The 13,420-nt window shown below is 34.4% G+C and overlaps 1 protein-coding gene across 3 annotated transcripts in view; it reads right to left on the bottom strand.

The window, feature by feature from the left end:
* The window catches only part of CEP85L (centrosomal protein 85 like), a 172,771-nt gene that overhangs the window by 78,183 nt on the left and 81,168 nt on the right, over positions 1 to 13,420 (bottom strand). For all 3 annotated transcript variants that reach the window (XM_059177727.1, XM_059177725.1, XM_059177726.1), the window contains exon 4: positions 43 to 164. In XM_059177727.1, coding sequence (XP_059033710.1) covers positions 43 to 164 — 122 coding nt within the window. The remainder of the gene's footprint in view (positions 1 to 42; positions 165 to 13,420) is intronic.

The following is a 13,420-nucleotide window of genomic DNA, read 5'->3' as shown; positions in this document are numbered from 1 at the left end:
GCCTAAAATATTTAGTAATAAAAAAAACCAAAACAGACTCACCGATCAATTACAATTTCTTTTTGCCTTAGCAGTCCTTCTTTTATTTTCAGCACTGATTCCCACTTACTGAAATCCTGATAGCCAGAAGGTGAATAACTTTGACGAGACAATCCAGTCAAAACCTGCACAAATATATTTATAATATTAGTATACTTAAAGTGTTTAAAAAGAATATTTCAACGGTATGTAATACTTTCCCAATGATTTTCATTAAAAACAGAGAACTCTCTCTTTGATTTTTTTTTTTTTAAGACTGTCTGAAATCATACTTGTGAATACAACATAACTTGGAAGAATTTCAAGGAAGTGAAGTAAAAGTACAAGTCTAATAACTGGTGACAATAGAATATTTAATCTGTTTTTTTTAACACTATAAATAAGATCTTATTCTCATTATCTTGTGTAAACTTTCATGAAATGAGAGATTAATCACTCACTGCTTAAGGAAGAAGTACAATAAGAAAATGTGCCATGGTTAGACTAGACAAACATTATATGAAAGGTTTCCACAAGGAAATAAAAATTAGTACCTGTAGCATACAGACTTCAAATTGTCACCTATCACATCAGATTTATTTACATTAAAATTTCAAAAGCAAAAATACTTTCACAAAATAGTAAACATATTTATAGAAAATAGGACTTAAACAGGTATAATCTGGTTGGGTGATTACTGGCTTCCAGTAATTACATCATTTAGAAAAAGTGTGCTTAGAATTTAAGAGAAATTTCAAATATTTAAGAGAAATCAATACTGATAAAAACCAATATGGCAGTTATCCTCAAATTCCTATGATTAAAACAAAAAAGAAAACCTTAATATACTAGTAGCCATAGACTGAATTTTATCTCCTCAAAAAGGTATGTTGAAGTACTAACCCCTAAGTACCTCAGGATGTAACCTTCTTTGGGAACAGGGTCTTTACAGACATAGTCAAGTTAAGATGAAGTCACTGGGGTGGGCCCTAATCCAAAATGACTGGTGTCCTATGTAAAGGTGAAATTTGAACACAAGTACACACAGAAGACTATAAAGAGATACAGAGAGAACACCATCTGAAGATGAAAGCAGAGATAGCAGCAAGATACACACCAAGCAACACAGAAGATTGTCAGGAAACCACTAGTAACTCAGCATAGAATATAAGATTCTTCTTCACAGGCTTCAGAAGAAACCAACTGAGCCAACACCTTGATTCTGGACTTCTAACTTCCAGGACTGTGAGACAATAAATTTCTGTTGTGTTTGTATCCTTTGTTATGGCAGCTGCAGGAAACTAATACAACTAGTAAATCCAATACCAAGGAATATCCAAAACAAGGAATAAATTCCTTGGCAAGCTAAATAATCCCACGGAAACACTCCAAAGCAACTTTAGGAAAATTCAAATGTGCAGTGATATTTTTATTCTTTGTTTTCCAAGGGCGTTACCGGCAAGACCTACTTCCGAATAAACCACTAATTTTGTGACACCAACTAGTCCTAGATTAACCCTTTAAATTATTATTTTCAAGTAATACCAAGACAAGTTATTTCAGGCAGAAGACAGACAAAACAAGATGAACAGACGAGAAAGGACAGAAACTATGAGATAACAGGATATATAGCTTTGTCATATGCGCAGATATTTGGAGTTTAAGTGACATAGGGTTACAAGGGGCAGGTTAGTCTGAATTTCATTCTTTCCTTTGCCTAACATACAACCCAGACTAATATTCAGCCATATGCCCTAGCAGAGATATGTTAGTTGCTACAATACTAAAGTGTTTTTAATGTGGTTGCTAATTAGCTGTTGCCCAAACCCCTGGAAGGTTCTCCAGTATCCAACAAATCAAGAGTTTCTGGCATTAAAAGGGGTTTTCAAGATGCTCCATCCATAAATGGCATCCTTTCTGATTACTTGGTTCCCTACACTGCACTAGTCAATCCTCCAAAATGTTTCCATCTCAACACTACCTACCAGCTTATAATAGTTGGCAGAACTAAACAGGTTTGAATCCTGGGCACTCCAACAAAAGAGCATGTTATCTTAGGTACCCCACTGTGTCCACTATGGCCTAAATAAGGTATTCACAAAATTTCATATCATCACAAGGGATGAAAACATTTTTTTAAAGATTTTACATATTTGAGAGAGAGAAAATGAGAGAGCATGAGTGGAGGGGGAGGGGCAGAGAAAGAGGGGGAGAAACAGAATCCCCCCTAAGCAGAAAGCCTGATACGGGGCTCGACCCCCAGGTCTGCAAGATCATGAACTTGAGCCAAAAGTAGATGCTTAACTGACTGAGCCACCCAGGCACCCCTGAAAATATTTTTGAAAATAACTGCTCTTAGGAGCTGAGAGAGGATTCAGCACCATAAATATTGCTGATTCGATGAGATAGTCTCTACTTACTGAAACTCCCAAGTTATTTAATGACTGTCAATTTAGTGGGTAAGTCACTTAATGAAATTTATTTTGTCAAGTTATAACTCAAGCAGGAATTCATTAAAACTAGTAAAAGCTAAGCAAAACAAAAGAGCATATCAACAATTTCAAAACTCAATGTAAGATCTGGAAATTATCAGAATGATTTGGTAAACCATTTGTGCTAGAATTTATAATACCAAATATTTCCATTTATTTGGTGCCTAAAAGTGAATACACACACACACACACACACACACACACACACACACACACAATATATATACATATACACACTGAGTTATCTATTGTCTCCTCTTCCAAAGATCTAAAAAGGGTTCCTCTATTTCTAAGTATCACACATCAGGAATGACTGATACCATAATATCTGAAGCTATGTTTTACCTCCTGTATCTTTCGCCTATTTCAGTAAGACAAGTGTCCACAACTCAAAAGTCAACAAAAACAACATCAACAAAAAGTGCCCAAGCAACACGATGATCTTGTAAAGAAAACATTAACTTTTCTACTCTTCGTAAGTCATCTGCTAAAGAATTTCCCCACAGCAGACAACCTCTTAAGGAGAAGCCTTTTCTTGTTTTGAAACACTTGTTGGCATCAAGAAAGAGAGTAAAGGGGAAGAAAAGGAGGTTTTTCAAGAGAAAAGCAAATAACGATACCACTTGGGTGTATAGCACTGGAATCACTTGCAGAATGCACTGCTAAAGTACTTGCCAGATACTTCTATGAATATACATAAAACAAAATATGAAAATTTACTCATCTGATTTGTAGATCCCTTGATCTATACCCTTTGGAAAACAAATCAAAATTGCGCTATGAAACTGAGCAAAGAGGAATAAAGAAAATGAGAAATCAGGTAACGTAATGCCCCCAGTTTTATTTTTCTTTTTCAACATTTCCTTAGCGATTTGGGGTCTCTTCTGATTCCATACAAATTTTTGGATTATTTGCTCCAGCTCTTTGAAGAATACCAGTGGAATTTTGATCAGAATGGCATTAAAAGTATATATTGCTCTAGGCAGTATATATAGACATTTTAACAATGTTTATTCTTCCGATCCAAGAGCATGGAATGGTCTTCCATCTTTTTGTGTCTTCTTCAATTTCTTTCATGAGTGTTCTGTAGTTCCTCAAGTACAGATCCTTTACCTCTTTTGTTAGGTTTATTCCCAGGTATATCTTATGGTTCTTGGTGCTATAGTAAATGGAATCGATTCTCTAATTTGCCTTTCTGTATTTTCATTGTTAGTGTATAAGAAAGCCATTGATTTCTGTACATTGACTTTGTATCCTGCCACATTGCTGAAGTGCTGTTTGAGTTCTAGTAGTTTGGGGGTGGAGTCTTTTGGGTTTTCCATATAAAGAATCATGTCATCTGCGAATAGAGAGAGTTTGACTTCTTCATTGCCAATTTGGATTACCTTTTATTTCTCTTTGTTGTCTGATTGCTGTTGCTAGGACTTCTAATACTATGTTGAACAGGAGTGGTGAAAGTGGGCATCCTTGTCTTGTTCCTGATCTCAACGGGAAGGCTGCAAGCTTTTTCCCATTGAGGATGATATTTGCTGTGGGTCTTTCATAGATAGCAGCAATGGCCACAGTCGCCAAACTATGGAAAGAACCAAGATGCCCTTCAACGGACGAATGGATAAGGAAGATGTGGTCCATATACACTATGGAGTATTATGCCTCCATCAGAAAGGATGAATACCCAACTTTTGTAGCAACATGGATGGGACTGGAAGAGATTATGCTGAGTGAAATAAGTCAAGCAGAGAGAGTCAACTATCATATGGTTTCACTTATTTGTGGAGCATAACAAATATCATAGAGGACAAGGGGATTTAGAGAGGAGAAGGGAGTTGGGGAAAATTGGAAGGGGAGGTGAACCATGAGAGACTATGGACTCTGAAAAACAATCTGAGGGGTTTGAAGTGGCAGGGGGGTGGGAGGTTGGGGTACCAGGTGGTGGGTATTATAGAGGGCACGGATTGCATGGAGCACTGGGTGTGGTGAAAAAATAATGAATACTGTTTTTCTGAAAATAAATAAATTTAATTTAAAAAAATTTAAAAAAAGAAAGCCTTCCCCTGTAAATAAGATGCTCTAATATTTTTTTTTTAAAAAAAAGGTACTGAAAGTTAGTAAATATCAAAAGTTCCCATCATAAGAAAAATTTTTTTGTAGTTTTGTATGGTGATAGATGGTAACTAGACATAGTGGTGATCATTTCACAGCATATACAAATACCAAATCATTGTGTCACACACCTAAAACTAGTATAATATTAAATGTTAATTACACCTTAATTTTTTAAAAATGTAACATACAAAGAATTACCTAAATAAGTATCATGATAGTCCTCCTTATTAAATTTCAACCCTGATTCATAAAAACAGTTTAAAAAGGAGAACACAAAATCTGACACAAAACCAAATACTGCAGGTGTAAAAGTAATTTTTAAATTTTTTATAACTGCCCACCACTAAAAATGACAATTATGGAGTCATTTTTTTTATCTAAGGCTTTTAAAATAAGGCCATATTATTATTAAATAAAGCTATATAGACAAAATTATAAAATACAACTTGAAACAGGTATTTAAGAGATTTTTAAAAAAAATTATATTGTAAATTCTCAACTAGCAAAGCAGTGACCATACCTTTTTAACCTTGCATACAATATAAACAATGTTATACTACTAAAGAAATACAGAAAGGGAACAATTGTGAAAACTTATTTTTATTATAACTTAACAGCAGTTCAGACTTTTGGTTTCTCTTTTTAAGATTTTATTTATTTGAGAGAATGAGAGCAGGAGCAGTAGTGGGGTAGGGAGGAGGTGGCGGAAGCAGATTCCTTGCTTAGCAGGAAGCCCTACATGATGAGACGGGGCTGGCAGGGCTCAATTCTAGGATCCTAGGACCCCGGGATCATGACCTGAACCAAAGCCAGACACTTAACTGCCTGAGACACCCAGGTGTCCCATTTCAGAGGGTTATTCTTCAAAAACTGCCAATGTAATGTGTTAGCAAATGTTAACAGCTTCCTCCCCTTTATTTATAAAACAGGAACTATCCTCTTCTAATTACATATTTGATAAACTGAAGATAACTTAAGAAATCCTATTAGTATCAATTATCATTAGTTTCCATGCAATGGACCCAAAAGCCCCTGGGATGTTCCCCCTGACAGTGACACAATAGGAACCATGAGAATATACAAATGCACACTTAATAGTTCTGTATAGCATTATCTTAGTTTTAGAACATTAACATATGCGCAAAAAGGGAGCCAAGTGAAATTGCCTTAAAACCTTCATAGTGAAAGTTATTGAAAAATCAAGCCCAAGATAAAAATTAATATTTTCTTTGTTTTACTGTGGATTGAGAGTTAATGTGGTTTGCAGACTATCTCTTGCACAGTACTGGCTAACATGAACAAAAGAGAAGCAGGAATGGCAATATCATTCTTGCATGTCATAAAATTCTAGCCAAAAAAGGATTAAATTTTTAAAAATCCTTTAGATAAATTAAATAAAAATTTTAAAATGAGAAAGTTTTATACTGGGAAAAAGCAACATTCACCAAGAAGATAAAACAGACACAATAAACCTCCTATGAAGAAAAACTATTAAAAAATAAATGGGTGCCTAGCTGGCTCAGTTGCAGGAATGTGTGACTCTTGATCTCAGGGTCATGAGTTTGAGCTCCATGCTGGGTGCAGAGATTACTTAAATAAATAAAACCTTTAAAAAATGAACAAAAGAATCTACATCACAGTAAATACTTTAGTATGTCTTTCTGAAATAGAAAAACTAGGTAGAGCAAATCCAGTTCACCATCTTTTTTTTGTATGCAAACTAAAACTGGTGTCATTTCATATCTCTTCATCACTTTGGCACTATCTTCTATCTGCAAATAACCCAGAGATAAAAGTCTAGATGAAGTAAATGGTGTACACCACGAATGCAATAACAAAACGAAGGGTAGCAGAATATGCCACCCCAAATATGGCTGCAGGGATTCTGGACATGCACCCCAAAATATGCCCCTTTGAAACATTATTTTGAGCCACAGGCACTTGAAAAACAGCAAATGTTGGGAGAGGGTTTTTGGTTTTTTTTTTTTAAAGATTTTTATTTATTTATTTGACAGAGAGAGACACAGTGAGAGAGGGAATACAAGCAGGGAGAGTGCGAGAGGGAGAAGCAGGTTTCCTGCCAAGCAGGGAGCCCGATGCGGGGCTCAATCCAGGACCCCGGGATCATGACTTGAGCCGAAGGCAGATGTTTAAAGACTGAGCCACCCCCGCCCCCTGGGAGAGGCTTTCTCCAAACTCCATTTATCTGCCTTAAGGACCTCAACTGTCATAAATTCCCTCCCTGGAAATTTTATCAACAAGGGAGGACTGACACTCATCACAGAAGAGGAGACTTGTAATCGATGCTGCACTCAAACTTTCTCACAGACTATCACATCTCCCATCTATTCTTCTAAGGACCCATCTATCTTTCCTAAAATTCATTTCCTCTCCCCTTAGAGGCCTACATCCTACTCCCCAACCTTCCCCATTAATATGACTTTTGATCCTGGATTCTAATCTGCCTCTTAAGGAGTTCCTCATTTTCCCCTGCTTTATCTTCCATGTGTACATGAGGTACATGCTAATAAACTTGTTTTTCTCTTGTTCACCTGTCTTTTATTACAACAGTCTCAGCCAAGAACTCAGAGTCAGAGGAAAATTTTTTTCCTCCCCCACATCCACCTACGAACTAATTCTTAAAGAGTTGTTAATACTCTAGAACACAGAAGCCTTCTCTTAAGACAGAAGACAACCCCATTCCCTAATATGAGAAGAGAAAAAGATTTTATATAGTCCATTATAAACACATTTAGCCCATTAGCAATACAATTTTGAACATATCTTTACCCCAAGTAGTCAGAAAACAATAAAGAATTTCTATTCTATAAATCATAACTGGTCATGAGAGGCATACCAGTTTGTGGCAGTTATGTATCGATAGTAAAATACACATTTATATCATATTCTAGAAAACATAGGTACTCTTTTGAAAGAATCTGAATAAGATTCACTGATGAGGTCTTTGAATCTTTCTAGGAAAAAAAATGTATCAAAATTCACATATCAATAAAATAGAAAATTACTGTTGTGATACTGTTCTACTTAGGATTTCAAGTAGTCAGTCATGTTTCTACGTGACTATACCCAATATAAGTAATCAAGGAGACACAGGCAACTTAATATATAATTTGTACTTATAACTTATGAATAATAATAAAACTTTAACTAGACATGAACATGAAATCTAAAGGATAATTATAAAGCCATGTAACTATGTGAGTTAATCTGAAGTATGGAACAGAAAGGATGTCATCAAAGTAACAGACATTTCAAAATCTGTGCAGGTGAAACAAGGACACTTTTTATAAGTAAACATTTTCCAGACACATTTGGGATTAGAAAGTATTTTATATTCATATTACCAAATTCAAGGAGAGAAGAGAATCCCTGTTTACATGTTTTCTACAAATGCAGAAGATATACTGTTGCAATGGTGGTTTATAAAAGAATACAGTAGTTTACTGCCAAAGAAGGATCATTACTCTTCTGCATCTAAACCCCGACCATCCAGATTTATAGACCCTAAAACACACATAGGCATCTCTTATTGTAAACTGCCAATTCTACTCTTATAATTGAATAGAGATAGCAGGCATCCACAATCCCATATACATGCTACTTAGATGAGACCCAGATGCTGTGAAAAGTTGCCAAAATAAGTCACTTAATGTTCAAACATGCTTCTAAAATAAGCTTACTATATTGCAGCTGAAAATAGCTCAAAATTCTTTGGCCTCAGCCTGGACAAATACTGTTAAATTTAGATAATCTAGTGCTACCACACTTAACTGCAATACAGCCTCTGCAGTTCTTACAAGCTCGTTATCTCTCCTTCATTTGCCTTTGTTCCTTAGCTCATTCATCACTCACAACATGTCACATAACACAGCAAATCTCCTCTGTCTCCTGGAATAGTCTATCTGAAGCAATACTCTACAAGTGCTTTTTAGTAAAAGAATCATGATACTTCACCCAAAAGTAAATTCACAAAGCTCACCAATGGAAAACAAAAACAAAAACAAAAACAAAAACAAAACAAAACAAAACAAAAAACCATACAAATTATATAGAATTCAAAGAACATTTTATTCACCAAAAATAGGAAAAACATGGATTATACAATTACTAAAAGAATTGTGCTTTCAAGTAAAATTAGTATTTTACATATTATATTATTACTAAAAGAAATGTGCATTTACTTTAAAAATCTGTATCTTAAGCCCATGTAATTATTTATAGCAATTACTACAAATTTTCTCTAACTAAATTTATACCAGAAGAGCATATTTTAAAATATTCTATCCATAACCTCTTCCTAATGAACAATTATAAACTAAAGTCTACATCTTGACTTCTGAAATTTAAATTATAGAAGGAACTGTGTTTTATTTTTCTTTCCTTTTTTTTTTTTTTAATTTCTTTTCAGTGTTCCAGAATTCATTGTTTATATACCACACCCAGTGCTCCATGCAATACATGCCCTCCATAACATCCACCGCCAGGCTCACACAAACCCCCACACCCCTCCCCTCCAAAACCTGTTTGTTTCTCAGAGTCCACAGTCTCTCATGGTTTTTCTCCCCTCCGATATCCCCCAACTAACTCACTTCTCCTCTCCATCTCCCCATGTTCTCCATGTTATTCCTTAGGCTCCACAAGTAAGTGAAACCCTATAACTGACTCTCTCTGCTTGGCTTACTTCACTTAGCAGGAACTGTGTTTTAACTATCTCATTATTTCTTCAATTTGTCTTTATTATTAATTCTATAATGCTAGCTATCTTTGCCATACTAATCAGACTTACTGAAACAATAATGCAAATACATCATTACTTAAAGGGTAAAAACTCGGGAAAAAAAATTTAAAAACCTTTAAGAGGCATACCTATATTTTATATCTTAAAAATACATGTGCATGGGGACGCCTGGGCAGCTCAGTTGGTTAAGCAGCTGCCTTCGGCGCTCAGGTCATGATCCCAGTGTTCTGGTATTGAGTCCCACATTGGGCTCCTTGCTCGGCAGGGAGCCTGCTTCCATTCTGTCTGCCATTCTGTCTGTCTGTGCTTGCTCTCTCTCCCTCTCTCTCTCTGACAAATAAATAAAATCTTAAAAAAAAAAAAAGTTCATGAAAATAAAGAGAATCTTTTTTTTTTTTCTTAATATTTTATTTGTTTATTTGACAGAGCTAGAGAGAGAGCACAAGTAAGCAGAGCGGCAGGGAGAAGGGAAGAAAGAGAAGCAGGCTCTCGAAGCAGACTCTCTGCTGAACAGGGAGCCTGATGCGGGGCTTGATCCCATGACCCTGGAATCATGACCCAAATTGAAGGCAGCTGCTTAACCAACTGAGCCACCAGGGCGCCCCATAAATAAAGATAATCTTAAAAATATTACTTATTTCCACCTTGCTAAACAACTGAATTACTATTAAATTAACTCTTTTCTTTTGGAAGAAGGGAACTTTTCTTCTCAAAAATCAAACTGCTATGGATGCACAAAGTGCAATCTTTGTTAGTATTACCATGTTTTTTTTAAAAATGCCAACAAAGGAATGATCCATGCATGAAACACAATCTCATCACAATCAAAATGCAAACGTGAAGGGGAAATGGTATATCCAAGACTGAGGAGCAAATCTTTTCCTTAAGCAAATCAATCAGAAGATTAAAAAGAAAAAAAAATGAAGCTTAAGTCTTCAAATTTAATCATTAATTTTTACTTATAAACCAGTATAGTTTTATCCAAACCATTTTGTTTAATAATTTACTATTTTAAAATTTAAGATGAAATATATTGACGGAAGACTTTAATAAACTTAATTTGTTAACTGTAATTAACAAACATAATAGCTTCTACTGGTAGCCAAACTGGAGGGAAAAAAAATAATAAAGGGTATAACTGACAATTCATGAAAGGAATATTATATGAAACAGAAATGGAGAGAATTCTATCAAAATGAAATATTTAACATAATGTGGATTTTTCTGGGATCTTGCCCAAGGTTACAGATACCAAACGTACCACACTATAGAACCAGACCCTATGCAGAGCCATAGCATAAGCACTAACATATTTCATTTATTTTAATAAGCAGATTACCAAAATATGTTTTTTTTCAAGTTATCATATTTTACTATCAAGAGATAAAAGAAAAAACACATAATAATAAATGTGCTTTAGGACAAAAGCACTGTCTACATTATATTATTTTAAAAATGTATTGAAAGCATTTTTCTAAAAGGAAAAAAGGAACTATTAATGATGGTTAGCTGGTGGGAAGAGAGGAAGACGACTTTTACTTTATATCAGGTAGATTATTGACTTTGCTTACCATCCATATACTACTTTTTCTTTTCTAACAGTACAGCTATGGGCCATTAAATGTTTTCTTTTTCAAAATGTTAAAAATACTATTTTAAAAAAATATATTTCAAAAAATATATATTTCAAGAGTCAACAATGGAAAATATTCTCAGGGCAAAATTGTCAAGAAGAGATAGAGCATAAAACATGAGTTAAGTTGATTGCTATTTAATTCAAACATCCCCTCACATAGTTCTCTAAAAAATATTAGAATTAGAAATGTTAGAAATTATTTTTTATCCTTGGAGTCTAGTTCAACATCTGGCCTACAGCATACAATCAGTGTAAAGAATATGAATAAAATACACTCCCTCAAGTATATTTCTCAGTCTTCACAAAAAATTTTAAATATTTCCAGTGGCAGAAGCAGATATTGTAATTAGAGCATCATGATAGTAATTATGACAGTGATTCCTTTCCCAGTTTAGTCTGTATCATAAACCAGGCCTTATTTTTTTATAATCCCTGGTACTCAGCACAAAACCCGACTGACAGTTTTTGCTAAATCTTGAGCAATCTAAAAATTTACAGTAACAATAAGCTACCATCTCCCAAATTATCCTTACTTAAAATTTTATCATTTTCATAGCAACAATATACCTAATAGAAAGAAATATAAACACTTTAAAGATTATAGTTCAAAGGTCAATTCACAAATTTAAATTTGAATAAAAATCTTACTTTTCTGCCCTTGAAGTCTAGCCTCATTTCTTTCAGACCCAGCAAATCTCTGAGTAATCCACATAACTAATTTAACTTTAGTTTTCATTTTAGAGATAAATTTGAAAGACAGTCTTCAGTAGCCATACTGTATTCTATGTTGGAGATGTGAAGTCTTACAAGCACTTTGTGTTCTACATTTATTATACAGATTTATAACTGTATGAATATTAAATTTTTGATATTTATTTTTTCAAGCTAGATTTAAAAACACCAATATATTAATTCTTCAAATGTCAACAGTTCTTCAAATGTCTATGATCCCAACTAAGCAATAAACCTATAAAAATGACTGTATTAGCAAGAGACACTAATGAACAACTGTGCCAAAATTATCCTTTTGATACCAGTACTAGAGCTGTCCTGAAAACCACTCACCACACTTGATCAATTAACCTAAAGGCAAATGAAAACATCAAATGATGAGATGTTCACATCCTTTTTTTGTGTTACCTAAGCTTTTAATTTGGAGATGGGTTAAGGAAGAAGTACAGATTTACTGAGATGTATCAAAACCAATGTACAACTCACAGTACCTTAAACTGCAGATAAAAAGTTATAATGCTGGGAAACCTGGGTCGATCAGCTGGCTAAGCATCTGCCTTTCTCAGGTCATGATTGCAGGGTCCTTAGGACAGAGTCCCACATCAGGATCATTGCTCAGCAGTTCCCCTGCTTATCCTCGTTTATTCTCTCCCTCCCTCCTTCTCTCTCTCTCTCACAAATAAACAAAATCTTGGGGAAAAAAAAAGTTACCATGCCTACATATTACAAAGTTAGGCTTATTAATCTTATCCACTGGCACACTTTACATCTCCTGCTTTATAGGTAAATATGAATTCCACATATCAAAATCCATTTTACATAACCTTTCCAAGAATGCATCTATGCTGAAAAATTAAGCATCAGTTGCATTTGCATTCTAACAATTTCAAGACAGCTAAGTGTGTAACTGAAGAAGAGAAGCTATTATATTTTAGGGGTTCTCACCTGAGGTAATGAAAGACTTGTCTTAAATGTTAATATTACCAATGCCTTTCTACGAAAGCTCAGACCTAAATTAAGGTAAGGATATCTCCCCCATCCTAGCGCAGAAACACAGTTTAAGAGGCCACCTGATCTAAACTAAAAGTGTTACTCCTTCAGTTGCTAGAGTGGCCATTCATATCACTCTGAATGTTTACCAGTTCCCGAGTCTAACCCTCACCACAAAATTGCTGTTCTTAGGTCACTTTCTCAAAGTTCTTTAATTCAAAGGAAATGCTTTCAACTAACTACCTAACTTTTTAAAAATTGTTATACTGGATTTCACACAAATCAAATTCATTTAAGAGTTTCATCATCCTTGAATGAACTAATAGTTATAACAAGTTTACAGAGCCAAGAGACTGAAAAAGACAAAGAAATGTATCAGATTTATTTATAAAAAACATTCATCATAATGTTTCTGTGGTTTATAAAGGCAAAATTATAAATCATTTAATAATAGCAACAGGCTAATTCAATAAACTATGGCACATTTATATCCCAAAAATGACAGCTTCATTACAGTTTATAACATATATTTTAATATGTAATCACATCAAAATGCCCAAACACATTAGTAAGTAAAAATTACTCCTCAATTAACAGGTATTGGTTTCTTATTTTAAGAGTTTTTTTTTTTTTTAAATAAAAGATACATAAAGGCAAGGACTTTTTTTTTTTAACCATACTGTTTAC

This window comes from Mustela lutreola, chromosome 6, assembly GCF_030435805.1.
Source record: "Mustela lutreola isolate mMusLut2 chromosome 6, mMusLut2.pri, whole genome shotgun sequence".
NCBI lineage: Eukaryota > Metazoa > Chordata > Mammalia > Carnivora > Mustelidae > Mustela > Mustela lutreola.
Note: the sequence above shows the minus strand (reverse complement) of the source record. Positions and strands in the feature narration are given on the sequence as shown.